At 41.0% G+C, this 27,159-nt stretch overlaps 1 protein-coding gene across 5 annotated transcripts in view; it reads right to left on the reverse strand.

Annotated features, from left to right (window-relative positions):
• LOC127584643 (paired box protein Pax-2-like) overlaps window positions 1-27,159 on the reverse strand; it is a 173,951-nt gene that overhangs the window by 37,169 nt on the left and 109,623 nt on the right. For 4 of the 5 annotated variants that reach the window (XM_052041480.1, XM_052041481.1, XM_052041478.1 and 1 more), the window contains exons 7-8: window positions 17,539-17,714; window positions 8,083-8,209 (exon numbers count right to left, since the gene is read on the reverse strand). In XM_052041480.1, coding sequence (XP_051897440.1) covers window positions 8,083-8,209; window positions 17,539-17,714 — 303 coding nt within the window. Of the gene's footprint in view, window positions 1-8,082; window positions 8,210-17,538; window positions 17,736-27,159 lie in introns of all 5 variants that reach the window. The other variant, XM_052041477.1, reaches the window with a different exon arrangement.

Raw genomic sequence — 27,159 nt, forward strand, 5'->3', positions numbered from 1 at the left:
TTCAATCTTTCCCTGTAACACAACTCCTGAAGACCCGGCAACATTCTAGTAAATCTCCTCTGCACTCTTTCAATCTTACTGATATCCAAGTTTTCCTGAAATGCAAGTTCAGAAATGTCAACCTACTGGTGAAGGCAGTGACTGCAGACCTCAGGATCATTGTCACATAAACAGTCGAAGAAATGTCTCCCTTGACAAGGTTGCAAACATTTGCATTTTCAAGAGTGCCACCGGTTTTAAGGTAAAGACATGGAGCATGGGTGGGCAAATAAAGCTGAGGTAGGAATTAACCATGATGTAATAGAATGGCAAGCAAAACATGAGGGTTTAAATCACTGACCTCTGCTCAAATGCTTCTTACTCTTAAGTCTGAGGGTTGAAAATCCAGAGCTATTTCTATGTTCCTTGCTCATTTGTATGCACCTTACCACTGACAGCCCTGGTAAATGTGATGTGGTTCCTTGATTTTACATGGATTTGATGCTACCACTGCAAACATTATACCATTGAAAGCCCAGTGGACTATGTCAGTGTGGTGTGTAGGTCAGACCTGAGTATCCACGGTCATTTCAGTGGACTTTGGAATGTGTGAGGCCACAGTACCTCAGTCTGGAAGTGGTCAGAACTTGTGGTTTGCCGGAACCAAAGGTGGAAGAAAAGTGAATGAGAAAATTCACCAAATGTAAAAGCTGAAGAACTAAAACTACAAGGCAACAGAAAGATAAAACAAAAGATCTTTGCTCTTCAATCACTGAGCATTTTATGTGAGATCAGTATGAAGACCAGTGCAACTATAAACACAAAGTGCAGTCACAAATGAGAAAGATCTCAGTGGCAAGGAAAAGAAATGGCCCTTTCTTCTCTGTTCTGGCTGAACCTGTTAGACAAACCATCAATCCACATATCATAAGGTCAGGAATTTCTTTGTCACATAACTACAGCCTATTATTTGAGAGTTCAATCAGACCTCTCTTCCAAGTAGACTGCATTTACTGTCACTGTTTTGATGGCTCATGTATAATTATGTGAATTTTAATAAAACACTCTTAAAGTAACCTGACACTGACAGCTAGGCAGAAAAGTGTTTAACCCTCTGAGTTCCAGCTCACTTCTTATACCTTTGTGGTTTAGTGCTAAGGCAAAGCCAGTTAACCAGCAGTCTGCCTTGAGCAGGATGGACCTAACATCCATGAAAGGGATAAAGCCGTGATGCAGTGCAGAAACCCATAGCGAGCTGTTGAACAAACCCATTTAGAAAAGGCAGTTCCAGATCTGATTCCTTCTCTGTGCAGAGCTACCCATCAGATGAAACAAATTAACTTTAGAATCCTCAGCTACAGTGAGAAAAAGATTCAAAAGGTCAAGTTTCCTAGCCACCATCCAGTGTAAAGCCATATATAGAAGCAGGCACTGGCTTGCCTGATGAATTGTATACAAACAAAATAAAAACACCCACACAATGTACCTTTAAAGACCAGGAAAGATTTGACTTATAGAAAATGTGCTCAAAGTCCCTTGTTATTAAGAAAGGCTTGCATTATCACAGTCATCGAGTCATACCGCACTGAAACAGGCCTCAAGTCCCTTGTTATGGCTTGCATATCACAGTCATCGTCATACCGCACTGAACAGGCCCTTGGCCAATCGTGTCCATGTCGACCTTTTTCCCCATCTGTACTAATCCCATTTGCTTGCATTAGGATATCCCTTCTACGCCTTGCCACTTTAAATGTCTGTCTAAATGCTTCCTAAACATAGTAATTGTATCTGAAGTAGTAAACGTAGTAATTGTATTTGAAGACTTGAAGTAGTCACTTTTATGAAGCAGGAAAAGCTACAGCTAATTTACATAAACAGCAATATGATAATGACCTAATGCCTGGTTTTTAGTGGAATTGGTGACAGGATAAATACTTTTGCTCATCATAACCAAAGTTTAACCACCTCCATAAAGTGACCCACTCTGCCACTACTTCAGCTTAGCTGCACCTGAAACTTTATCCAAGCCAATTTTACTTCTTCACATAACTTTTCCGATACACCCCTATTCGCCATCTTATCCTACCTACCACAGCATGAGTTTGTCCATATCTCTTTTTATATATTCTAATTTGCCTCAAATACAATCCAGCCACTTGAGCAGCTGTGCTTTCAGATGTCTGGGCCTGAACCTTTGGAATTGGCTTCCTCCATGTCTCTGGCTCTCTGCTTTCACGAACCTTCCCGAACCTATCTTTTTGACCAAAACTTTGGTAATCTTCTTGTGTGTCAATTTTGTTTGAATAAAATTCCTGTTTGTTGTCTGTAACTGCCAGTGGCTCAGCACCCAAGTCCAAGTTTTATGGCTGTTTACCACCTCTCCTTTGCTCAGTGGCTATGCAAAGCTATTGCTAGCTGGAGAACAAACCCACAGAGAGCAGGCAAGACTGAGAACCTGCTACCTATTCCATTTAAACAACAATTACATGGAAATTCCAAAACTTTGTTGGCTTCACAAAATAATGCTAACATATAAGTCTTACTGGCATTCCAATGACAATGTAAGTTTGGCCATTGTTTATTTTTCATCTTGAAAGGATGGGGAGTGATCTATCTCTAAGACGCACAATCCATAGTTTAACAAGCACTGAGATTTTTATTTAACTTGCCTTGGCTCTTGTCAAATACCCTTTACACATTTTACATGCAAAGTTTAACTGCAGAGTTGGTGATACAAGAGTGCAAAGGGGCTGAGTACAAGAAGACAGGTAGAGGGAAACCAGAAGTTAAGGTTGGAGGAGTCAGAGCCCTTGCAATTCTCCAACAGATTTGAGATTCCTGCAACCTGTGTGGACAAGGACAGAGATTGCAGGGAAGATGAGTTGCCTCAGCACTGTTGTACAGCGGTGCATTCAGGTTGGGGAATTGAAAAAGGATGCAGTCGTAATAGGGGACAGTAACATCCAGGGACAGATACTGTCCACTGCAGCCACAAGCGGGAAGTCCAATGGCTCTGTTGCCTGCCCAGTTCTAGGATTAAGGGCCCCAAGCTTGAAGGTGAGTGAAAGGGGAATGACCGAATTGTCATGCCCACATGGAAGTCAATGACAGAGGTAGAACTAAGGAGAAGATTCTGCTGAAGAATTATGAACAGCTAGGGTACACGTTAAAAAGCAGAACCACAAAGGTAATAATCTCTGCAAATTGGCAAAGGGTTGATAAGATCACAATGTGCAAAGTGAGGCTGAAAGACTGGGGTGGGAGAAATTCATGGGACACTGACACCAGTACTGGGGAAAGGGGGAGCAGTTGGGACAGGCTTCACTTGAATTGGACTGGGACCAATCCAAGAAAATCACCTAATTAGGGCTGCAGATAAACTTTTAACCAAGTAGTTGGGGGAGTATACTCTTGAGAAGAAACTGAGGAAGTTACGGAGAAAAGACAAGCAATAGTTCAGGGTAGCGAAATTAAGAATATGTTTCCAATTAGTGACAATGCAGGGAAAACTGATTAAAAAAGCTGAACGTATGAAGTGCTTGTAATGATAGACGAATTAATGGCACAAATAGAAATACATAGGTACAATCTAATGACCATGACAACGGTGACCAGGTTGTTTTGTTCAATATTCCAGGTTACTAATTTCAGAATTGATAGGCAAAATGGAGAAGGACGAGGTGTAGCCTACTTAATAAATGATAGAGTCACAGAGTCATACAGCTCAGACATCAGCCCTTCGGCCCATCATTTTCATACTGACCATCAAGTACCCAGCTGTACTAATCCCATTCACCAGCCTTATTTGCCTTGGAGATTCAAGCGTTCGTCCAGACACTTCTTAAATGTTGTGAGAGTACCTGCCTCCACTATCTGCTCAGGCTGTGTGTTCCACATCCCAATTCCTCTGGGTGGAAAAAAATTCCTTCTCAGATTCCTTCTAAACCTCTTACCCCTTACCGCATTTGCCTGCCTTTGGCCCACATTCCTCTAAACCTTTCCTATCCATGAACCTGTCTCTTAAATGTTGTTATTGTACCTGCCACCACCACTTCCCCTGATAACTCGTTCCATCTACCCACCACCTTCTGTGTGGAAAAATCTGTCCCTCAGATCCCCCTTAAATCTCTGCCCTCTCACCTTAAACCTATGCCGTCTAGTTTCAGACTCCCCCACCCTGGAAAAAAGACTTTGACCATCCACCTTATCTATAACCCTCAGGATTTTATAAAGCTCTATAAGGTCACCCATCAGCCTCCTTTGCTCCAGCAAAAGACAGTCCCAGCCCACACAATCTTCCCAGATGACTCAAACCCTCCAGTCCACGGAACATCCTGGTGAATCTCTTTTGCACTTTTATGGCTTAATCACGTCCTTTTTAGAGTGCGTCGATCAGAACTGAGCACAGTACTCCCAAGTGTGGTCTAACCAGTGCTTTGTACAACTGTAACATGACACTCCCACTCTTGTGCTCAATGCCATGGCCAATGAAGGCAAGCATCCCATACGCGTTCTTTTCCATTCCGTCTACCTGTGTCGCCACTTTCAGGGAACTAATTACTCGTACCCCTAGGTCTCTCTGTTCTACAACACTCCCCAGGGCCCTGCCAATCACTGTGTATGTTCTGCCCTGGTTTAACTTCGCACTTCGTACTTGTCTGAGTTAAATTCCATCTGTCATTCCTCTGCTCACCTTCCCAGTTGATCTAGATCCTGTTGTAAACTTAGACAACCTTCTCCATTCTCCACTATACCTGGTGTCACCTGGTTGAGGGAGCAGGGAACTTTAATCTACATGTAGACTGTGCAAATCACATTTATATTAACACTGCCGTGAGGAATTCACAGAGCAGATAAGAAATGGTTTTCTTTTATCCAAGTTATTTTAATAAATTGCATGAGGCGCCAGCACCAATCCCTGTGGCATGTCACCCATTAATTCTTACCAACCAGAAAAAGGCCTATTTATGGCAACTCTTTTGGCCAGCCAATCTAGAAATCTAAATACAATACATCAACTGGTCCCCCTTTAGCCATTGCACATGTTATTTTTCAAAGAACATGGCTTTCCTTTCACAAAATCACGTTGATCTTGCCTGATTACTTTGGATATTTCTGTGTACTGCTGTAATGTGTTTGGTAATAGATTCGAATACCTTCCCTCTGATAGATGTTAAACTAACTGGCCTTTAGTTCCCTTCTTCCCGCCTCCTTCCCTTTTCACGATCTAAAGCAATGATTTGGAAGAGGGAAGCAAGTATAATTTATCCAAGTTTGCTGATGATACAAAGCTGGGTGGTACTGTGAGTTGTAGGAAGTTTGCACAGGGGATGTAGACAGGTGAAGAGAAAGGGTCAGACAAGGTAAGTGGAACATAATGTGGAAACGTATGAAGTCATCCGCTATGGCAGAAAAACAAATAGAAAAGCAGAGTATTTTTTTAAATGGTGAGAGAGTAAAAAAAAATTGGACCTGAGTGTACACAAATAGATTAACATGCAGATATGGCAAGCAATTAAAGAGGCAATTTGGCCTTTATTGCAAGAGGATTTAAGTATATTGGTAAAAGTGTCTTACTGAAATTATAAAGAGAATTGTGCACAGGTCTGGTTCTGCACCTAAGGAAGGATATAGCTATGAGTGCAGTGAAGGTTCTCTCGACTGGCCCCTGGGATTGATTATCAGGGGAGATTCATCAGACTTAGCCCATAGTTTCTTGTCAGCAGAATAAGAGGCAATCTCATTGGAACATAAAATCTTATGGGTCTTTATAAGGGAAATGCAAGGATGGTGATTCCCCTGGATGGGGGTATCCAGAACCAGGAGTCTCTGTCTCAAAATAAGTGGTTGGTCATTTGGTACAGACAAGAAATTTCTTTCAAATTCTCTACCCAGATGCCTGTGAAGACTCAGTTGCTGAGTGCATTCAAAAGCAAGATCAATCGATCTTTGGATATTAAGGGAATTAGGGGATATGGGATTAGTGCAGGAAAATAGTGTTGAGATTGGAAGATTAGTTCTGACCTCATTGTACTATGAAGGAGGCACAATGGGCCAAATGGCCCACTCCCGTTTCTATTTCATTTGTTCTTCACAGAATCACAAGCACACGGACTCATTTCAATCCATCCATACACACAGCCCACCCATCTCACAATCCAACTCACCAATCAGAAACTAGTTTCTTTCCAGCCACCTATCATCTCTTTCACTCACCCATCCATCCTCATAATTAGCATTGTTCATCCAGCCATTCATTGTCCCAGTCGATATAACTACAACCAGCAGGGTGCTTCAAGGAGGCAAGCAAACATCTGGCCACGTGAGGAGATATTAAGACAGGTGGCTTAATCAAAGATGCAGACATTAGGAGAGTCGAAAGTGAAGGAGAGGAAATGAATTCCACAGCTGAAGCTAAAGCCACCAAAGGTAGGGCAATTAAATTCAGGCTGAACTGAGAGGCCAGAAATAAAAGAGCACCTATAGTTGGAGGGTTGAAAGGCTGGAGGAGATGGGAAGAGTCAAGTCCACAGAAGGAATTGAAAACATAAATGCATTTGTTTTATTTAACTTGGTTTATCCTTAACCATGTACTAATGTGCAACAAGCAGAGGTGTATAGGTGTATTGGGCAACACCAACAGAGGCTTGGATGATCTTAATTTTACAGAATACTAAAGAAGAGATGTGGAACAAGAGTATATTGGAATAACCTAGAGCTATCAAAGGTGTGGATAAGAATTTCAGCTTAAGAGACAGAAGTGGATGTTATGAAATCACTGATGATACGAACATAGGGCCCAAAACTCATCTTCAGATCAAATATTGCATCAGGAATGTTTTTCCAGTTATTTAATTTCAGATCATTCAACACTGGACATTGGTTAAGCTACCTTACCAATGGAGAAATGAGGAGAGAGAATGGTGAGGTAGATCTTGGTGCCATGTAGAAACATGAGGAAATTAACACTGTGTTTCCAAGAAACAACACGCAGATGAGGAATAAGAGGTCAAGGATAGATCCTTGGGGGTTATTAGAGGCAGTAGTGTGAGTGTGTGAAAAGGAAGAGAAGCTACTGAAGTTGATTCTCTGGCTGTGAATAGATAGATAAAAATGAAACCATGTGAGTGTGGCCCCTCTCAGCTGAAAGCCTTGGAGAAGTATTGGAAGAGGGAGATTTGGTCAGCAGTGTAAAGGCTGCAAACAGGTTAAGAAGAATAATGACAATTAGATTATACTTGTTGCACTCACATTTGATCTTGTGATGACTTACATAAGAAATGATTAGCCACAGTGATAGATTTCAATCCCTCCATCTATCTATGCATTTGTTCACCATCCAGTTGTCAATCATCTCTCTATTTATCATCCATCCAATTATATCCCATCCATCCACCCATCACACTCCACGCCGCTTCTCGCTCACAATTCATTCATCCATCCATCTGCTTATTAACTTGCCATCTAATCCTCCATCTTCATTTATTCCTTCCTTGCCTTCTGCTCAAGAATTCATCCACCTCACCAATACTTTCACTTGCCCATCCAACTATTTATCTCCCTGCTTCATTTAGCCATTAACCTATCATCAACCAATCAACAATTCTTCCCTATGTCCATTTAATCATCCATCCAATCAGTTATGTATCTATTAAACCATTCATCCAGTTATCTATTGATCCATCCACCACTTATTGATTCATACATCCATCTACTCCAAGATAATTAGCAACTGAAATTAAAAAAAAGTTAAGGTGTTGTCTTCCCACACAACTGGTCAGTTCTTTTCAACCTATGGAATATCTGCATTTTACTCTTTGGAAGTCCTGGAAACCAGAGTCCATCTCAAAATCGGACGTGACTATCCCATGAGAAACTCAGTGCATTAAATTGACTGGTTGTTCTCAGAATTTAACTGCGTTTGTCTCTTTGCCCTGATGCCAACTGTGCATTGTTTGCCAAGGAACCAAAAAATATGAAACATTTCATAATGATAATGTATTTTGAAATATTCCCCATCAGCAGTTTATAAATATTTTAATCTACACTCCATGCTTATTGTCATATTTATTTTTAAACTGGCAGATGAGATTGACACCTTACCTGTCACAACTGGATAACTCTGGGGTCCTGAAACGTTGGTCCCAAGGTCGGGAGTGGCAGCAGCTGATAGGCTGCTTTTAACATCTTCTAATCCAGAGGCCAAGGCAGAGAGTGAATATTCATTAGCCTGCGAGAAAAACAGCAGAGAAAGGCAGGTGTAATGAAGCGAAGATTGACGGGAGTTCAGTTTGGATTCGAGGCAACTGACTACAATCCCACACATGCCCAACCCCCTCACCCCTACACAAAATTAAAACATATCACTTTTGTTTTTTTTCCCAGGGAAGATTGATAGTGAATGAATATTCTCTGACATTTCAGCAGAACGACATGATAGAAGATTGGGAGGGAGGTATAAATTACAGAGACTGGGGAGAGAGATGCAGTGAGTAACTGAGATGTGGAAGAGAGAAACAGAGATTAAGTGAGGCTTGCGAGTGAGATACAGAGAATAACTGAGATCTGGGAGTGAGATGTTGAGGGTAACTGAGACCTGAGAGTGGATACAAGAATAACAGATTCTAAAATGAATTACAATAAATAATAGAGTTGGGGGGTATGATATTGTGCATTATTGATGCCAGGATCAAGATACCCTCATTCAAGTAGCAGTATAGGAACAGTCTTGCCCATCAGAAAGGGAGGATGACTTATTGGTTACTGTCCTTTCTTAAAGATAGTACTTACCTCTTGGCTGTACTGTAATGTCCATATCTATTTTAGGCTCATTTTTCTGGGGTAAGCCTTGACTACTGTTAACCTATGACCTGTACCATGGTGGAGTTGGAGACCAAAGAGTGTGGTGCATATGGTAACATTATTATGGGTTTTTAAACAGGAGCCAAGTTCTTTCTCTGGATCTGGAAGGTCTTTTGATTGCCATTTTAGTAGCTGAAAAGCATTGCTGTACATCAATACAAGGTGGAACAAGTAAACACAAAATCATGTGTGAATTGGTTATGAAACCAGATGGCCCAGTGCTTAGACATTGACTTGCAGGATTTCAATTCAAATCCAGGTCAGTTTAATGGGTTTATTTGTTAGTTCTTCTCCAACCATGGGAACACTCGATCATAAGTAGCTCATTAATCACGTCCTAGAGTGGTTGGTTTACTCCAGTGCACAAAAAAACATAAGGACATAAGAAACAGGAGGAGACAGAGGCTAATTGGCCCCTCAAACCTGCTCCACCATCCAATCTGATCAAGGCTAATCTAATCTTGGTTTAAAAACAACTATTCATCTTTCTCTCCGCACTTTGCAGTTCAAATATCAACCTGCTTCTTTAATACATTAAATGAATCCGCTTCCACAACTCTCTCAGATAGAGGATTCCAAAGAGTTATAACCCTCTGAAAGAAGAAATTCCACCTCATCTCTATCTGAAATGGGTGACCCCTTATTCTGAATCCATGTCCCCTAGTTCTAGATACCCCACTATACGAAACATCCTCTCAACATCCACCCTGTCAATCCAACTCAGAGTTGCATTTGTTTCTTACTCAACTGAATTCCAATGAGTATGTGGACCAACCTGCTCAACCTTCCTTCACACATCAATGCTGTGAAACTGCTCTGCATGTCCTCCAATGCAAGTAGAACCATAGAACCATAGTAACCAAAGGTGTACACAGTAATCCTGGTGCAATCTCTCCAGCATCCTGTAAAGCTGCATCAAAACTTCAATGTTTTTACACTTTATATCCCTTCTAATAAAGATCAATGTTTCATTAGCCTTCCCAATTACTTGTTGTATCTGTATGCCTACCCTTTGTTTTGCATTCACTAAAACCCCAGATCCTTCTGCACAGCAATATATTGTAGTCATGTTTAGTTTACATAATAACTTGTTTCATCACTCTTCCTTCTAAAATGGATAAACATCACATTTTCCCACATTATACTCCACCTACCAGCTTTTTGCCCGCTCCCTTAACCGATCCATATCCCTTTGCAGTCTTAAATCTTTGCAAGGTCTTAAATAGACCACAATGAATTCTGCTGAGGGCATGCAAAAATCTGTTGCTATCTGACCTGGAATCTCAATAATGCCAGCCATAGAGTCACAGAGTTACATAGTTGTACAGCACAGAAATGGGCCCTTTGACTCACCATGTCCATGATGACCTTTTTGCCCAAATACACTAATCTACCTGCTTTAGGACTGTATCCTTCTATACTATGCCTATTTAAGTGTCCATCTAAATACCTTTTAACACAGTAATTGTATGTGATTCCACCATCTCCCATAGCGGTGTGTTCCTGATATCAACCATTCTCTGTGTAAAAAATTTATCCCTATCATCCCCTTCAAATCTCCTACGTCTCACAAACCTATGCCTTCTTGTTTTTGACACCCCCAAAATGGGAAAAAGATTTTGATTATCTACCCTATCTCTCCCTCTCATAATTGTATATACCTCTATCTGTAACCCTTCAGCCTCCTTCACTCCAGGGAAAACAAGCTCAGCCTATCCAATCTCTCCCCATAACTAAAGTCCTTCAGTCCAGGTAACATTGTCATGAATCTCCTCTGCACTCTCTCCATTGCAACCACATCCTTCCCATAGGGTGGTGACCAGAAATGCACGCAACATGCCAAGTAGGGTCCAACTACTGTTTTGTAAGGTTGCAACATAACGTCCCAACTTTTATATTCTGTGCCTTGACTTATGAAGGCAAGCATGCTCTATGCCTTCTTCATCACCCTACCCAACTGTGTTGCTACTTTCAGGAAACTATGGACTTGGATCCCTAAGTCTCTCGGTTTATTTTGTGCCCTACCATTTACTGTTTATGTCCTATCCCTATTTGACGTCCTAAAATGCATCACCTTGCACTTGTTGGGAGTAACTTCCACCTGCAAACATTCTGCCCAACTTTCCATCTGTTCTATATCCTGTTGTAGCCTGAGATAACCTTCCTTGCTATCCGCAACACCACCAATGTTCATGTCATCTGCAAATTTATTAATCATTCCTGCACATTCAGTTCAAATTTATGAATATATATCACAAACAGCAAAGGTCCCAGCACCGATCCTTGTGGTACACCACTAGTAACAGCCTTCCAATCAAAAAGACATCCTTCAACCATCACCCTTTGCCTCTTATTACCAAGCCAATTTTGATCCAATTAGCCAGCTCACCTTGAATCCCAATGCCTTAACCTCCAGGATCAGCCTAGCTCATGGGAACTTGTCAAATGTCTTCCTGAAGTTCATATGGACAAGATCTACTTCCTGGCCTTCATCTACTTAGTTTCCTTCTCAAAAAACTCAATCAAATTAGTGAGGCAAGATTTACCACTCACAAAGCCATGCTGAATATCCTTAATCTCTAATGAACATAAATCCTATCCCTTAGAAATTTTTCCAATAACTTCCCTGCTACTGATGTAAGGCTCACCAGCCTATAGTTACTTGGCTTATTCCTGCTTTCCTTCTTAAATAAAGGAACAACATTAGCTGTAAGGACTTTGTGTCTCTTGATGTAGGGGTGTTGGCGGGGGTGCGAGGTGTTATGCTGGCAACATATCAAGGTCTGATCAAAATGTGGAGGTCCTTTCCCTATCACCAACATCCCTGGGTGTACCCCAGAAATTTAGTGAGTTGATAGTAAGGTGAGAATCTTTCCGCACAAAACTTTCACAATGACCTTTGCTACGGTAAAAGTTAATTTTAAAAAAACTTAAGCACTGAATGTATGATGAATGGAAAAATAATGAGAAAGAAATTGCAAAGCAAAGCGATGAATGAAAAAACAACAGAAGAAGCAGGAAAATAAAAACAAGTAGAAGAGGAGTAAAACTGAGATGGAGGGTGGTAGGATAAAAATGTCTGCAGTTACTGGCATGATCTGTAGTGACCCACAAGTGCAATGATACCCCAAGTGTCCATGTCTTATCAGGCCTCAGCTGACCTTGCCTTGTCTCATTCAACAACTGCTAACCCCTGATTGTCTGCTACAACTGTCGCCCAGCTGCAGGGGTTGTTCCCTTTTTAATAGCATTCAAATGCACAATAGCAATTCCCCAGCGCAGAGCTGGTTTTGAAAAGAGAAGCCATGGCGTACAGGAGTGCGAGGTGGAGACTTCATTGAATTTAAAAACACGTCCCACTATATCAAGCAGCTTCCCAAACCGACAGCTCCATCCCAAAGCTACCTTACAAAGATGAAAAGCAACAAAAGGACCAACAAGCCATGTGTCCTGATTAATATTATATTAGATTAAAACTGTTTTATTCACCAAACTCCAGACGCATGGCTGTATTGCCTCTTCTTCCCTCCACATACTTTCCGTCTCCCTCACTTGCTCTTTCAGTCTCCATCTCGGAGATTGCAAGTCATTTCCAATTCGTTGTGGTATTGATCTTTCACTGGGAATCAGTTTTCTAATTAGCTGCAAATTAGGCTTTCTACTGGGGGTGAGGCCTGTCCCCCTGATTTATCACTGGAGTAATTCAGTGCGATTGGAGGGAAATTAAAATGAACTCAATTAAGCAACTAGTTTGCTTTATGGGCTTGGATGGAGTTTCAGACGAAAAATTAATAGTCTCTTGTTGTTTAATAGTCTAATGAAAGTAAATAAAGGTTATCCATTGTAATAAGGCAGCAGCTATAAAAAGTTGTATACAACCACAGCCTTCATTTATGATGCTCCAGATTCATTGTGACATTCAACTGTAATTTCTTTTCCATTAAGATAAACAGTCTCTGTGTAGGGCTTCACTTCAAAGGGGTAGCGTATTGTCAAGACACCTACTTCAAACCAGCTTGGTAAGTTGCAGACCTGACAGATTCTCTAGTGAGCTGCAGTTACAATTCCCTTTTTTAAAATACGATTCATTCACTAAAGATGCATATCTGATCTGTGTATACTTGTACCACACTGGGCAATACCTCATTAGGTCAAATGTCAACAGTGGATTTCTGCTTTTCCAAAACATTATTTCATTCTTATCACAGCATTCATTAGTTAAACGTTGTAATTTTATTATACGTTATGCATTATGTACAGAACATATGGAAATTGCCCATTATTTATAGTCTTGGCTCTGGCTTTTTCTGAACAGGGATTACTATACCAGCCTGGGGACCACTGCAGTCAGAAGGAGAAGTCTCACTTCCTGTCCTTTATTTCTCTTCCAGTATTTCACGTGCAGAGCTAATGTTCAGCCCAGATCCCTGGCTAAAGGTCCAAGCACCTAAGGCTTCATGTCACAATTGAAACACTGTACTCAATCAAGAAATCTGTGACATGAGCAAAGTTGAGGGACAAAAAATACTCTGAGCATATATTCCACCATTTGACAAATTCTCTCATTGTGAACTTTCTCAGTAAAGTCAGACGCAATAAATTTCTCCTTACAAATTCTCTCATTATAAACTCACAATAAGCTTTCTTGTTATAAATTCAATCACTATAAACATACTTGCTCTAAACTCTCTCCCTATAGCCTTTCACTATAAATTCCTTCATTATAAAATCCTTTATTGCAAACTCTCACTGTAAACCCTATCACTATTACCTTTCTGTCTGAATCCATTCTCAAATGTTCACACTATATAATCTCCCACCACAAAGCCTCATTGTAAACTCAATCAATCTATATACTCATTATAAATTTGATCATTATAAACTCAATATAAACTCAATCAATATAAACTCTCTTCCCATAAATTCTATCACAATAAACTCTAATTAAAACTCATTAAAAGCTCTTTCAAAATTAATTCAGTTGCCATGAGCATTCTCACCTTCCATTAGGTGTGAGGGTGTAGACTGTTGGGAGGTAGGGGGAGAGGAAACTCTAATGATGAATGGCAGGGGAAACAAAATGGCAATTTCCTGTATGCTCCAGAAGGGATGTTGTGAGAGAATATAGTGAGGCTTAATGAGTTTGGTATGGATTAGCAAGGCCTGGAGATGGCTGGTTAAGTTAGATGTGCATTAACTAAACTCAAGAGAGACTGTAAAGGACAAGAGCACACATAGCGCCAACGGGTGTGGAGCTGAGCAACCTTAAAGCTGCACTGTGAACTAAAGGAGGGCTGAAAACCGGGCAGTTTGGAAGCAACTTAAACTAAGTGCTTTCTTCCCAGAGAGAAATGTAGAAGGATGGAGGGTAATGGTCAGTGGTGTGAATGGTAAGACATACTAGAAGGAATTTGGAGATGGGCTTGTCGGTGATTGAGGACAAGGGAGAGAAGAGGCTATGGGGGATGGCAAAAGCGAGGGAGCCTTGATGAATGGAGGAAAAAGTTTATAAAGTCTCTTTTCAGTTATCTGAAACCAAAGTTAAACCTCAAAGGCATTCAACAAATGTTCTCTCAATATAAATTTTCAAATGCTCTTGCTGTAATATCTCTATCTCACTGTAAATGCTTTCACTGATATGTCTCTCAGACCCAGCTCTCTGCCACATCATTTTTCTTATGCAGTGGATTGTAAATCTTTGGAATTCCCTGCTCTTGAGGGCTTTGAATGCTCAGTAAATGAGTTTATTCAAGATCAGCAGATTTTTGGATAATAAGGAAGTCAAAGGATGCAGGGATCAGGCAGAAAGTGGACGATCATGATCTGATAGAAAAGTGGAAAAAGCTCAAGGAGGCTTGTGGCCTACTCTTGCATGTATTCCATGTTCTCTTGTACGTTCTAATCTTTCTCTTTATTAACTCTCTCACTGTAAAATCTTTCATTTTCAACAACTCTCTCACCATCAGTCCTCTCACTGTATACTTGGAGGTTCAGAAATATTGCAGCTAGTAGTTAGATAACTGAGCCAGTTTTCCAGAGGCCTAGACTAATGATCGGGAGACTGAAACTTAATTTTAACTGACTTAATAAAACTTTGGAATAAAAAGCTAATATCAAAGGCAACCATGAAACAACCAGATTGTTGTAAAAACCCATCAGGTTCACTGATGTCCTTTAAGGATGAACATTTGCCATCCTTGAGTGGATTGACTTACATGCAACACCAGAGCTGCAACAAAGTAGTTCTCTCTCAACTGGCCTCTGAAATGGCTTTGCAAGTCTTTCAATGGAAGGGTAATTAGAAGTGGACAGTAAATGCTGGCTTTGTTGGCAATGTCTATATCTTGTAAATGACTTTAAAAAATACATCAAACACCTCCATACAAAATCTGACAGTAAACTCACTGTAAACTCACTGTTAATTCTTTCATTCCTCGTGTGCAAACAACTGCGATTATAAATCCTATCGGCAGCTTAAACTTTATAGAAAGAAAATCAATATAAAGATGAAATGAAAGAAGGTTAGATAGGTAGTGAGGTAAAGGAAAGAAGAGAGAATGGAGGTCAGAGGGAGAAAAAAATCTAAATGCCTTTCATTTTATAAACCCCTTGGAAAGTCACAAAATGCTTTCCAGCCAAATAAACTACTTTGAAATGTAGTTAGTGTAGAATATCCATTACGGCATATCTTTTCATTATAAAATCTTGTAATCACCTTGAACCTTCTCATGACAAGTTCTCTTTATAAAGTATATCACAATAAAGTGATATACTTTATAAGGCATTGTTAATACCTTCAGTACACTGTGCATTGTTACTGTGAACTTTCTCACTGTAAGATATCTCACAGTAAACTCATACAATTTACCTCAATAAATATTTTCTCATTACCTGTGCCATCAGTGAAAACACAGCAAAAATCTTTTTGGAAGTAAATTTCACTGCAAATTCTCTCTTTATAACGTCAACTCAAACTAACTACAAATGATCTCACTGAAAATTGACTTAACACTCTCTTACAATAAACTCAACTGGTTTAAACACTTTGGTTTAAGTTATTAGTGTATTATACTTATATTGAGGTTTTATATTAGAAATGCACCTAATATTTAATCCATAATTTCTCTATTAGAAGCCATTGTGCAGATTCATCAGAATCATGCCAATTCTTAAATGGTTATTTTGTGAGGACAGCTTCCAAAAAATGGTTAAACTCTCTGCAGCATGTTTTTCAAATCAGTTGCTAACCTGTTTATGTAAACAGTTTAACAGCTATGTTCAAACAGACCACAAAGGAATTTTCCATTGACATACTGATCAATGTGTCACCAGAGGAGATTAAACATTGGGTGGGTTGTTGTTTTACCTGTATGGTTTTGTTATGTACGAGCTGGATGCGTATTATAAGATAGCAAGATTTGTGTATACTACACTAATGCGTCAGGGGGATCAGAGGGGTTATAGAAAAGATGTCACATAGTTACTAGCATGTACATGATTGTCATATTAAGGAATATATATGGTTTATAGGACAATAAATATTTCGGATAATAGATCCAAAGAAGGTTAGGTAGTTGTAGTATATTGAATGGTGTAGATGCTTCAAACACTGAAAAACAGATCGTTAGGATGGCATTGATAACCGCAACACATCGAGGGGCTCAGATAATTGATCTACATAATAGCAGTTGCTGATGCAGATGTTTTTATCTGATTTTGGGATTTGGGCAACACAGCAAAACTGGCTTTTCTGTGGTTCCTTTCTGCCTTGAGAACATTAAGACATATTACTTGGTCCTGAAGTCATTTGTTGGTCAGGCTAGGTAGGGATTGTAGACTCTTATCCCTTGGGCATCAGTGGCCTGGTGGACTATTATATTTAAAGTCCAAATGGTCATTTTCAAATGCCAGCTCATGAATCAGCTGGTGCATTGAGCAATTGAGCTGGTAAGTGTCATTTACCATAGCTACGTTCCAATCACACAATCTCTGAATTGCTAATGTAGTATCAAAACATTCAGCCAATGTTCCTTGATTTCAATCCCATGTGCAGAACAATAAAACATTCGGATAATCCATGTACAAGATATCACACAAGTGGGAATGTGTACACAACAGTTGGACACTGAAGGATTCAGACAGTTCATATAAGACAAAAACAGCACAATAATACATCATGATATGTAGGTCTTTATTTGTTGCAGTGCAATTTGTGATGTATCACAAAATAAAAGTAGGATAGGAGACAGATACATTATGCCACCATACACAGCCTTACAACAACCTGGTGTGCAGAAGTACAGCTGCTACTGTAAGGTAGGAAACATGGCATCCGATTTGTACACAGTAAGTTCCCTCAGATACTTCTGTGTTAAGGACATAACTTCTTTTTTATTTATGTTGGTTAAGGTGTACCTCTTCTGCTCTTCTTTCAAATATTGCTATGGACATTTCAGTGATAAGCTGAGAGGATACTATTTAATATCACACCTGAAAGATAACACATCTGACAGTGCAGCACTCCCTCCAAGCTGCACTGATGTGTCATCCCAAGTCTCAAGACAGACTTGAATCAGCAACCTGATTGGGTGATCCTGACAGAACTGGTAAAAATTATAAGTTTCTCATGCATGGAGGAGAGAGTCTTCCTCCTTGCCTCCCTCCCTCCAAGCACCTGCTGACTAAAAGCAGCCTCACCTGCTCTGATTTGATGTGCTCTCCTGAGTTGAAGACGTCTGAATAGTGCTGGCGTTCAAAGACTCGTTCCAGGGCCTCCAACTGCTGCTGGGCGAAGGCTTCACTTCGCAGTTGCTTCCTTACGCTCTCTGCTGTTCCCTGAGAATCCCCGTTTGGACCGGAATTATCCTGGGTATCTAAGAGGAAGAGGACACAAACTGCATTTTATGTTTTACTTTGTCTGAATTATAAAGAGTATTTTCTTTGCATTTTCAATGATGTGGGCTGAAGAATTCAATAAGGCAAAAATTAACACAGAACTCAGAAGATATTGGTTAGACTGAGTAACCATTCAAAAACATGCGTTAGATTGAAAACATGCTGGATTCAGAAAGGCTCACAATCTTTAAGCAAGATTAGAGACTAGATGAGGAAATGTGGGCAGTTATTAATTTTTTTTAATTTTAAAAAAATTTTTAAACCCCAAATTGACCTACTCATACGCCTTTAGAATATTTTAGTTATATTCTTCCTTTAGTTATATTCTTCCTGGTTGCTTAATGCCCAGGAGCTGACAGTTTCTAATATTAACTTGCTCAACCAGCAAGCAGCAAGGAAATCTGGAGAATCCTCTTTGAACTTCAGCATGAAATAGATTGGTATTAATGAGGTGGGACTGCCTTTCTTCATAATATTGATGGAAATTTACAGGAGGACATTGGTGCAGAATCTAGAACTCAGAGGCATAGTTTAAAACCATTCACTTTCAGGCTTATAAGTGGGACAAAACCAAGAGCATTCAATTCCATTCCTCTGCAAAACTGGTACGAGACATCGTTCCTGTCAAAAACTCCATTTACCAAGCAACAGCAGAAACAGGCCCTCTCCCCAACTGCTCACGCCAGTGTTTATGCTCCATGTGCACCTCTGCCAACCCGACCTCAAATGAACCAAGTCAACAAAAATCCTTCCCTTCCTGCCACTTCCCTTAAATGTTAAGTCCATGAGTTGGGTCACGATCTCCTCATTCTCACCATTCTCTGGGTGAAGAATTTACCCCTCATTTCCTTATTGGATTTATTAACAGCTGTTCATTATTTATGGCAACAAACTTAAGGTTCCTTCACAAATGGAAACATCTTACTCTACAATACTACCTCAAATGCTTCTTAATCTTAATGCTCCTCTAGTTTCTGCTGAGTATACACCTCCTACTTACATCATTCCATGATGGCCGTGTTCTCACTGCCTGCATCCGAAACTCTGGAATTCCCACCTTCCATCTCCACCTCACGGCTTCCCCATCATCCTTTAAGATATCCTGAAGCTTATGTCCATCACCATCCTCCCATCCGGCTCAGTGTGGGAATTTTGTTTGATAAGAGTCCTGTGAATTGCCTCAGGATCATTTTACCCATCAAGGATTTTTATATAAATGCAAGATATTGCTGTTGCCACTATCTATGGAGTCATCCTCCACTTTATCTTTCTGGATTAAGAAATAGAGAAAGGTGCCCCAATCAATATTCAGTTCCAGTTTCATCATTGTGAACTTTTTAGTTTGCATCATTACTGGTGTCTCCATATCCTATTTACAAAATGAAGATCAAAATTAATACAATGCTGCAAGTGTAAATGCTGATCGGAAGTCAGGTTACAGCCCTGGCTACCAAGTGTGCCATCTTCCACTGTTCCCCAGGGATAGGCACCCCCAAGGCTACAGGCATGAACCAGTGTCAAGCTGGACGGGAATACAAGTCGACAATATGGCTACATCATGAAGTCTCTGAATTTTCTAACCAGCCTTCCTTATTAATAAGCCTGGGCTCCACAAACACATCCTTGTTGAATTGTCCCTATTCTCTTGATAAATGAGTATAACTCTGTGAAGATTGCACAGAGGCTTAATGTAACATTGCCTATTATATGAATAGTGTAGGGTGCATTTTACAGTCAAAACTCTTTACATTTTAATTCTCTATTTCAAATGATTCTTTTTGAAGATTTTGTTCTGTGGCTGAGACACTGGTGCAGAGCTGCATTTAATTTTGCACTGTTCATCTGATCCCCCTCCCCAATGCATCTGATTCTAATGCATAATATCTTTCCTTCCCTCTATCACAAGCAGTCTCTTAAATCTCTTCCAACTGTCAGCCATCTCTCTCAGTGCAGGCTGTGGCACTCTCAGTTTAGTCTGGGGCTTCGGATACCAACAAATCTGTCATTCTAAATTTGCTGTAGATTATGTTCTCTTTCCAGCACTGGGTGATATATGATATGCAAGGCCCTATTGATTGCCTGATCTTGTGGCAAAGGCTCCAGAAATGAACTTGAAATGAACATCATGCTTCAACTCATTGTGCGTATAATACTCCACTTAATCCCACATTTTTCACAGCTATGGAATTCAATTGATCAATCATGTTTCACTGATAGTACTATTTCAGGGTGTTATTGCTGTTCCATTTCAAGGCTTGACCTTTCCTTCGCTGGGCCAGGAGATGAGCTTATACCAACTCGAGGAAAGAAAATATCATCACCTTATAGCAAGCTACTACATTTGTATTGAACCAGACTCTTGCATCTTTTTTGTTTGTGCAGGGTAAATAACAGAAAGTCCACACAATTGGAGTCCCACGTAAATATTGCTGTTGTGGCCAAGGTTAGGAGATATCTCCACAGGAACATTATCAATGAGAACAGAGAAATATAGCATCATACTTTCCAATCAATTCAAAGGGCTCCTAGGGTGTGGGCTGAATTACAGACTGGAATTGAATCAAGGGCTTTATGGGGTGATTTCACATAATGACAAATATCAGGGAGTGATATGACATACAGGCTGGAAACTAACCAGGGGGCTCGGATGATAGATATCCTGGACTGAGTTATAGGTTGGAATGCAATCAAGAGGATTGGATCATAGAAAAAAGCATTTGTGCATACAAAATAAGTACTGATGAGTTCAAATGCACTCTAAAGGAAGTTAGATAAGTGCCTGAAGGGTAAGGGGAATGGGATGAGCTGGAATACTTTTACACAGAGCAGGTGTGATTCAGTGGGTCATATGGCTTCCTTCCATGTTTTAACCATTCTGTGATTCTGAGAGTTACTGTCTGGGATCTAATTGATGAGTTTGGGTCATCTATATATAGATTCATTGATCACTGGGAGCAAGTTACTCGCTGAAATCTAATGAAGTTAATGTTAATAATCAATATCCTGCACACTCTGGAAGCAGATTCTTGTTATCACACCAGCCAGAATCTGAAGAATGGATCCAAGTCCCTCTGCCTTCTATAGGGCTCAGACTGTGTCTTTGTGTTGCAGGATATTTGAGGTAGAAGTGTGCTGTTACCTTTTGCCTGCTCCAACGGATACCTGCCTGACCAACTACCTCTGCCCCCAGTAAACTGATGTCAGCCAAAACCTTGCTGTCCACGGCCCTCCTTCCCCACCACTCTTGAGCTTGTTGACCTACACTGGCTCCCTGTGCTTTTCAGGTCCTTGCTCTACTTGTTGCTGCAATCTGCACCTAAGCATCTCTGTTCTCTTGATTATTCCTGAACTAATCATTCTACCACTGGCCGATCCCCCAAGCCCAAATACCCTTCCTAAACATCTCTCTGCCTTTCTACCTCTCTCTCTTTCATTTGGATGATTCTTAAAATCTATTTTAAAAAATAGGAACATGAGAAGTAGGAGAATCTTTTTCAATGCTTTTAGTCACCTGCCCAACTATTTCCTTGTATGGATTAGTATCAAAGTTTACCTGAAAGTGCTCCTGTGAAGCACCTTCAGATATTCTGCTATGTTGAACCTACTGTATTTTAGCAAGTGTCAACAGCAAAACTGAATATTCTGATTCGTTGAAGTTCCACAGACTTTATTCCCTAATCACACACAATGAAACCATAATTATTAAATTGAGCCAAGAATTTAATGGGAAAATAAATTATTTAAATTGTTTACAGCAATCTGTGCTCCTAAGGTTATTAGATCCATCTCGCGAGGAGATTATTAGAGGTATTGTGTGCCAGCTATTGAGGAATATACTCAGTCCTTCCCTTCTTGGTTACATCACTGCTCTTTACCTACCTATTAAACAAATCTCTTTTGTCATCAGCTAGCACATTTGTACTTTCTTTTCCGTGTCAAATCGCATCAGTTACAATATAGATAGCATCTCAGGAATATGGCCACAGAGCTGTGTTGCCGACTCAGTACAGGTTTTTCCTATATGGCTCCCGAGGGGCCTTTCACACTGGCACCAGTTGTTGCTGTATCAAACTCAATTGCTCTCCTCGGTACAGAAACAAATAGAGTCATTAATTACTCTCTATCAGTTCAGACCTACTACACAGGACAATCGATACCAGGCATTTGTCATTCACTCCAGCTCCACAGGCTGTCTGTACAAAAGGAAAATAAACTCATGAGCCCCATCAGCCAGCATTTAGAGCTACTTTTTGACACTGGTGTTGTGTGTGCAGTTTGTACCATTCTTTGCTGTCCCTGTAGTGATGGGGTGCAGAGTGGGGTGGTGCTAATTTGTTGTAGAATCAAGACTCATGTGAAAAATAAATATTGATGCAATGGTACGTTCTTTTTCAAGGTGGATATTTTAAATCAGACACAAGAGCCCGGTGTCCTCAAAAACTGTGACCAAGGCTTGTGGGAAGGGACACTGGCCCACTGGCGTTCACCCTCTGGAGGTCAGGTACACTGCCGTTCAGCCAGTGCTGGGAGGAGGATTAGAAACACTGACATTCACCCTGTCGGGTGAGATGGAAAACAAATTCCCAGGGACAGTGCTTGGGGATAGTGGATGGATGGAGGTGGTCTGTAGGCTGAGAGATCAGCTGGGGGCAGGAGGGGGAGGTCACTGTTGTTGGTTTATTATAGTCACTTGTACCGAGGTGCAGTGAAAAACTTGTCTTGCATACCGTTCCTACAGATCAATTCATTACACAGTGCATTGAGGTAGTATAGGGTAAAAACAATAACAGAATACAGAGTCAAGATACAGGTCACAGGGTGGGGGCTGCCTGGAGATTGGAAGGGAAATGCTGAGGTGTTAAACTGAATCCAAGGATGGCCAGTGATGTAGGTAAGTGAGTCTCCACAACAGGAATGCTTGATAATTGTTTAATATTTTGGAATTTTCAATCCTTTCTTTCAATAATAACCAATGCTGGGTGCTAACCCTCTCACATGCAATGAATGCCAGTGTTCCCGATCTCCCTTCCCTTCTCCGTCTGGTGCCCGATTGCCAGAAGTAGAATGTCGATGCCCCCAGTTGTCTGCCTGCAATGACCCCACCATCCACCCATCACAGGCTCATTCGGGGAAGTGCCCAACCCTCTGAGCCCAGCCTTGGGAGAGAAGGAACGGCTGAAAGCCTCACAGTCACGAACTGTGTAATTGTGACTGATGCATTGAGTGGAGGTGCAGTGTTTGATGCAACTCGGATCATTGTTGTCCCACCCCATTGGTGCCATTCGTGCAGTCTGTGGAGTGTCCAAGAACTTCTAAACATAAGCACCCAGCCAAATTTTCTGAAGGGCATAAAAGAGCCCACGATTTGTTACTATTGTGCTTCACTTATTTAAATATCAATTTTGTCTATACCTCTTGCTGCCTTGGTGAAGCAGTCAGCATAATCAAAGACCCCACCCACCCGGGTCATTCTCTCTTCTCTCCTCTCCCATCAGGCAGAAGATACAGGAGCCTGAGGGCACGTACCACCAGGCTCAAGGACAGCTTCCATCCCACTATGATAAGACCATTGAACGGTTCCCTTATAAGATGAGATGGACTCTTGACCTCACAAACTACCTTGTTATGCCCTTGCACCTTACTGTCTACCTGCAATGCACTTCCCTGTAGCTGTGACACTTTACTCTATATTCTGTTATTGTTTTTACCCTGTACTACCTCAATACATTGTGTAATGAATTGATCTGTATGCAAGACAAATTTTTCACTGTACCTCAGTACAAGTGACAATAATAAACCAATACCAATACCAATTATCAATTGCACATTGCTGAAGATGATAGTGTTATGCGATTGAATTTTCAGATGTCATGTTTTCTGAACATCCCTTATCGTCACTTCCCAAACTTTGCTAACCTTCCTGCATTACCCCAGGTGATCCAAGAATCATCCACTGTGGATGATTTAGAGAACAAGGCTCTCTAAAGCACAGGAAAAATATCATGGAGGTATAAGTTCTATTTAAGTTCTATTTTCTTTGATCATTTCATTTATTAAGTACTGTGATGAGCAACAAAAATTATTTTAGCAACAGTTAAGTCATCCTATCAAGTGAAGATGTTCACTTCCCAATGGGCTGTGGGATCAGCAACGGCAAGCAGTGGGAGATGGCTGGGAGGGGTCAGAGAAAGAGGGTTAGACAGTGAAATCTCCAGCAAGGAGACCAACCAGAATCTGTAACTCTACAACATCCTGAAAGCAGACTGCTACAATAAAACCACAAGAGTAAAACTGGACAGGCCACCCAGCAGGAACCTGGGCATCAGATATCCCACCACATTATCCACACAAAGACCCCTCACACCAACATCTGGGGGCATGCCTAAAGTGGGAGAGCTGGCACACAGCCTGACATATGAGAGAACAGGCAGCATCTATGGAAGGAGAAACAGAGTTAATGTTTCTCTCTCTACAGATGCTGCCTGACCTGCTGAGTGTTTCCAACATGTTCTGTTTTTATTTTAGAGTTCCAGTATCTCCAAGGCTCTGGTTTTCATTGTAAAGCAACAGCTCAGAGAATCACATCTTACAGCTATTTTAGCGACCATTTTGTCCCACCAGCAGAATATATTCATCAGGGATCAAAGCAGAGTAGAGAAGAGACAGAGTGACCCTGAGAGTCCCCAACATTGAATCTGAACCCTATGATGTCTTGAAAGCAGACAAGGAAACCTCCTTAATTGTTGCTTAATGACCTTCCTCAGTGGATGGATTGTAGAACATAGACCATCGAACAGTACAGCACGGGGACAGGCTCTTCGGCCCACCATGTCTGCGCCAGCCATGATACCAATCTAAACTAATCCCATCTGCCTGCACATGGTCCGTGATCAGTGCTTCTCCACGTTGAGCTTCACTTAGAAGAAACACTAATGGTAGCAAGAAAACGTAATGTATTCCACCTATCCCAAGAGTGTCTTGGTAGCACCTTTACTAACGGAGCTGGAGGACTCCGGGAGGACATGGGTTGTGGGTCAGCAGCAGCTGGTAAGACAACTGACTGGAGAGAAATAATTCACCCCACATTCTAATACAGTTCTGAAGGAGTGCTGCACCGTCAGAAGACATGTCTTTTTGAATGAATTAAACCAAAGTCACAAATAACCAATCGGGGGAAGTAAAGGACACCATAGCACCATGCAATAAAATGCAGGCAAATTTCCCCAGCGCCTTGTTTAGTAATTCTAATGAAAAGAAAATGTGTTCATTGCTGTTAGTGGGATCTTTTTGTGTACAACTTGGTTGCCAAGTTTTCTTCATTTCTACAAACACTGCAGATTAATTCCACCTCGATGGCTGTAGGGACACTCTTGAGGTTTCTAGGCACGTTAAAAATGTTTTGCAAAAGAAAGTGAAAATCAAACAAAATATGCAGATACTGAAAATCTAAAATAAAAACAGGAAATGTTGGAAATACTCAGCAAGTCAGGCCGCATCTCTGGGAAGCAAAACAGAGTCAGTGTTTCAAGGCAAAGACAATTTGTCAGAACTAGCTGGCAAGGGGTCTCAGACCTGAATCATTAACCCAGTTTCTCTGCATAGATTCTTCCTGACCTGCTGAGTGTTTCCAGCATTTTCTGTTTCTACTTTACAAAAGCAAGTTATTTTAATCTTGATGAACAAGAGCTAAGTTCTAATTGATCTAGGCTTTATCCACACCACTGAGAGAGCAGATCCTTTTGCTCAGTGATGATTTTAATTACGCTGTGAGCAACCAATGTTAGTGGGATTCCTGTGTATTCTGCCCTGTGGCTGAGCTGTATATAGCTGATGTCTGCTTATTCCTGCACCTCGCCTAGCTGCTGGCAATGGGATTAACCCCTCTCTATCTTGCACCCAGAGTCTCTGGCAGTTTATCATTGGTGTTTGCATGTCCTAATGTAGTATCTATTTTTATCAGGGTCCGGGGATTTGATTTCCTGTTAATCATGGACATGGTGACTGAAAGAGTGTTGAATCTGCTGCAGTTAGCTCTGGAGCTTAATCTCCTCCCTTCCCTGTATCACATAAATAAGAAATCTTTGTAGAAAAATACTAAACTAAACAAGAATTGATCTGCAGAGAATTTGTTCCAGAAATGTATAAGACAATGACTTAACATGTAACCTGAGATACACAACCCGAACTGATTACCCCAAGGTGCTAAGAATAAACAGAGGAAGCTGCACCATTATCTGACACATCCAGGTAACTACACAGTTCCCCAGTGTCCGTGTCACAACCAATTTAGCTCTGCCTCTGCACTGAAATAATATTTCAGTCAAAGCCTCCAGTGTGAGCTCATGGCTCACTTCATTCTCTGTATCTTTTTTCAATTTTCTCGGCTCCCTTATGCTTCCAAAGACACAGCTCATCGGTTGCTAGTGTTTCTCCATATGTACTGAGCATGTGGCTATTCAGTCATGGGAGCTTCACAGCTACATGTGCTCTTACTGCCACCTGTTATCCATATGCACAGAATCTCTGCAAGGAATCTCAACATAATAGGATCAGGAACAGGAGCCCAACCCAACAAACTTCTCCCTCCAGTCTAGACCACTGGAGTACTGCAATAAGCCAACTTGTGTGTAGATTGGGAACAGGAGCCCACCCATTCTAATCTTTGGGCCATTTGCAAAAGAGCTTAGCTCAGAGATAGCAAAGTATGACAGGGGTTCCCCTTGCATGCCCAAAGCCCAGGCAAAGCAATCTTCAATCAGCACCTACAATAGTTGTTCACTCCTTTGATGCATCCTCAGTCGCACGTTAAACACATAATAAACGCCTCTATCATATTTGCCTTCACCACCACCCCTGGTAGTGCATTCCAGGCACCCACCACTCTCTGTGTAAAAAACCTGCCCCGCACATCTCCTTTGAATTTTCCCGCTCTCACCCTAAATGCATGCCCTCTAGTATTAGACATTTCAACCCTGGGAAAAAGGTACCAGCTGTCTCCTCTATCTATGTCTCTCATAATTTTATAAACTTCTATCAGGTCTCCTCTCAGCCTCCGCCGCTCCGGAAATGACCCTAATTTGTCCAACCTCTCCTTATAGCTCCTGCCGTCTTGCAGATTTTGAAATATTTATCCCTTTGACTTTTGAAAGCCACTTTAATCTAGTTCCACACTTCCAGACTACATTCCAGAACACAGCAGCAGCTCACTGTGTGAGAGTTTTCTATTCATTTGAACATAGAACATAGAACTGTACAGCACAGAACAGGCCCTTTGGCCCACATGTTGTGCCGTCATAGCTATTCCCTCCTACCTACAGAATGCCCATATCCCTCTATTTTCCTCTCATTCATGTGCTCATCCAAGCCCCTCTTAAAAGCCCCCAATGAATTTCCTTCCACCATCCTATCAGGCAAAGTATTCCA

This window comes from Pristis pectinata, chromosome 30 (assembly GCF_009764475.1).
Source record: "Pristis pectinata isolate sPriPec2 chromosome 30, sPriPec2.1.pri, whole genome shotgun sequence".
NCBI classification, from domain to species: Eukaryota; Metazoa; Chordata; class Chondrichthyes; order Rhinopristiformes; family Pristidae; genus Pristis; species Pristis pectinata.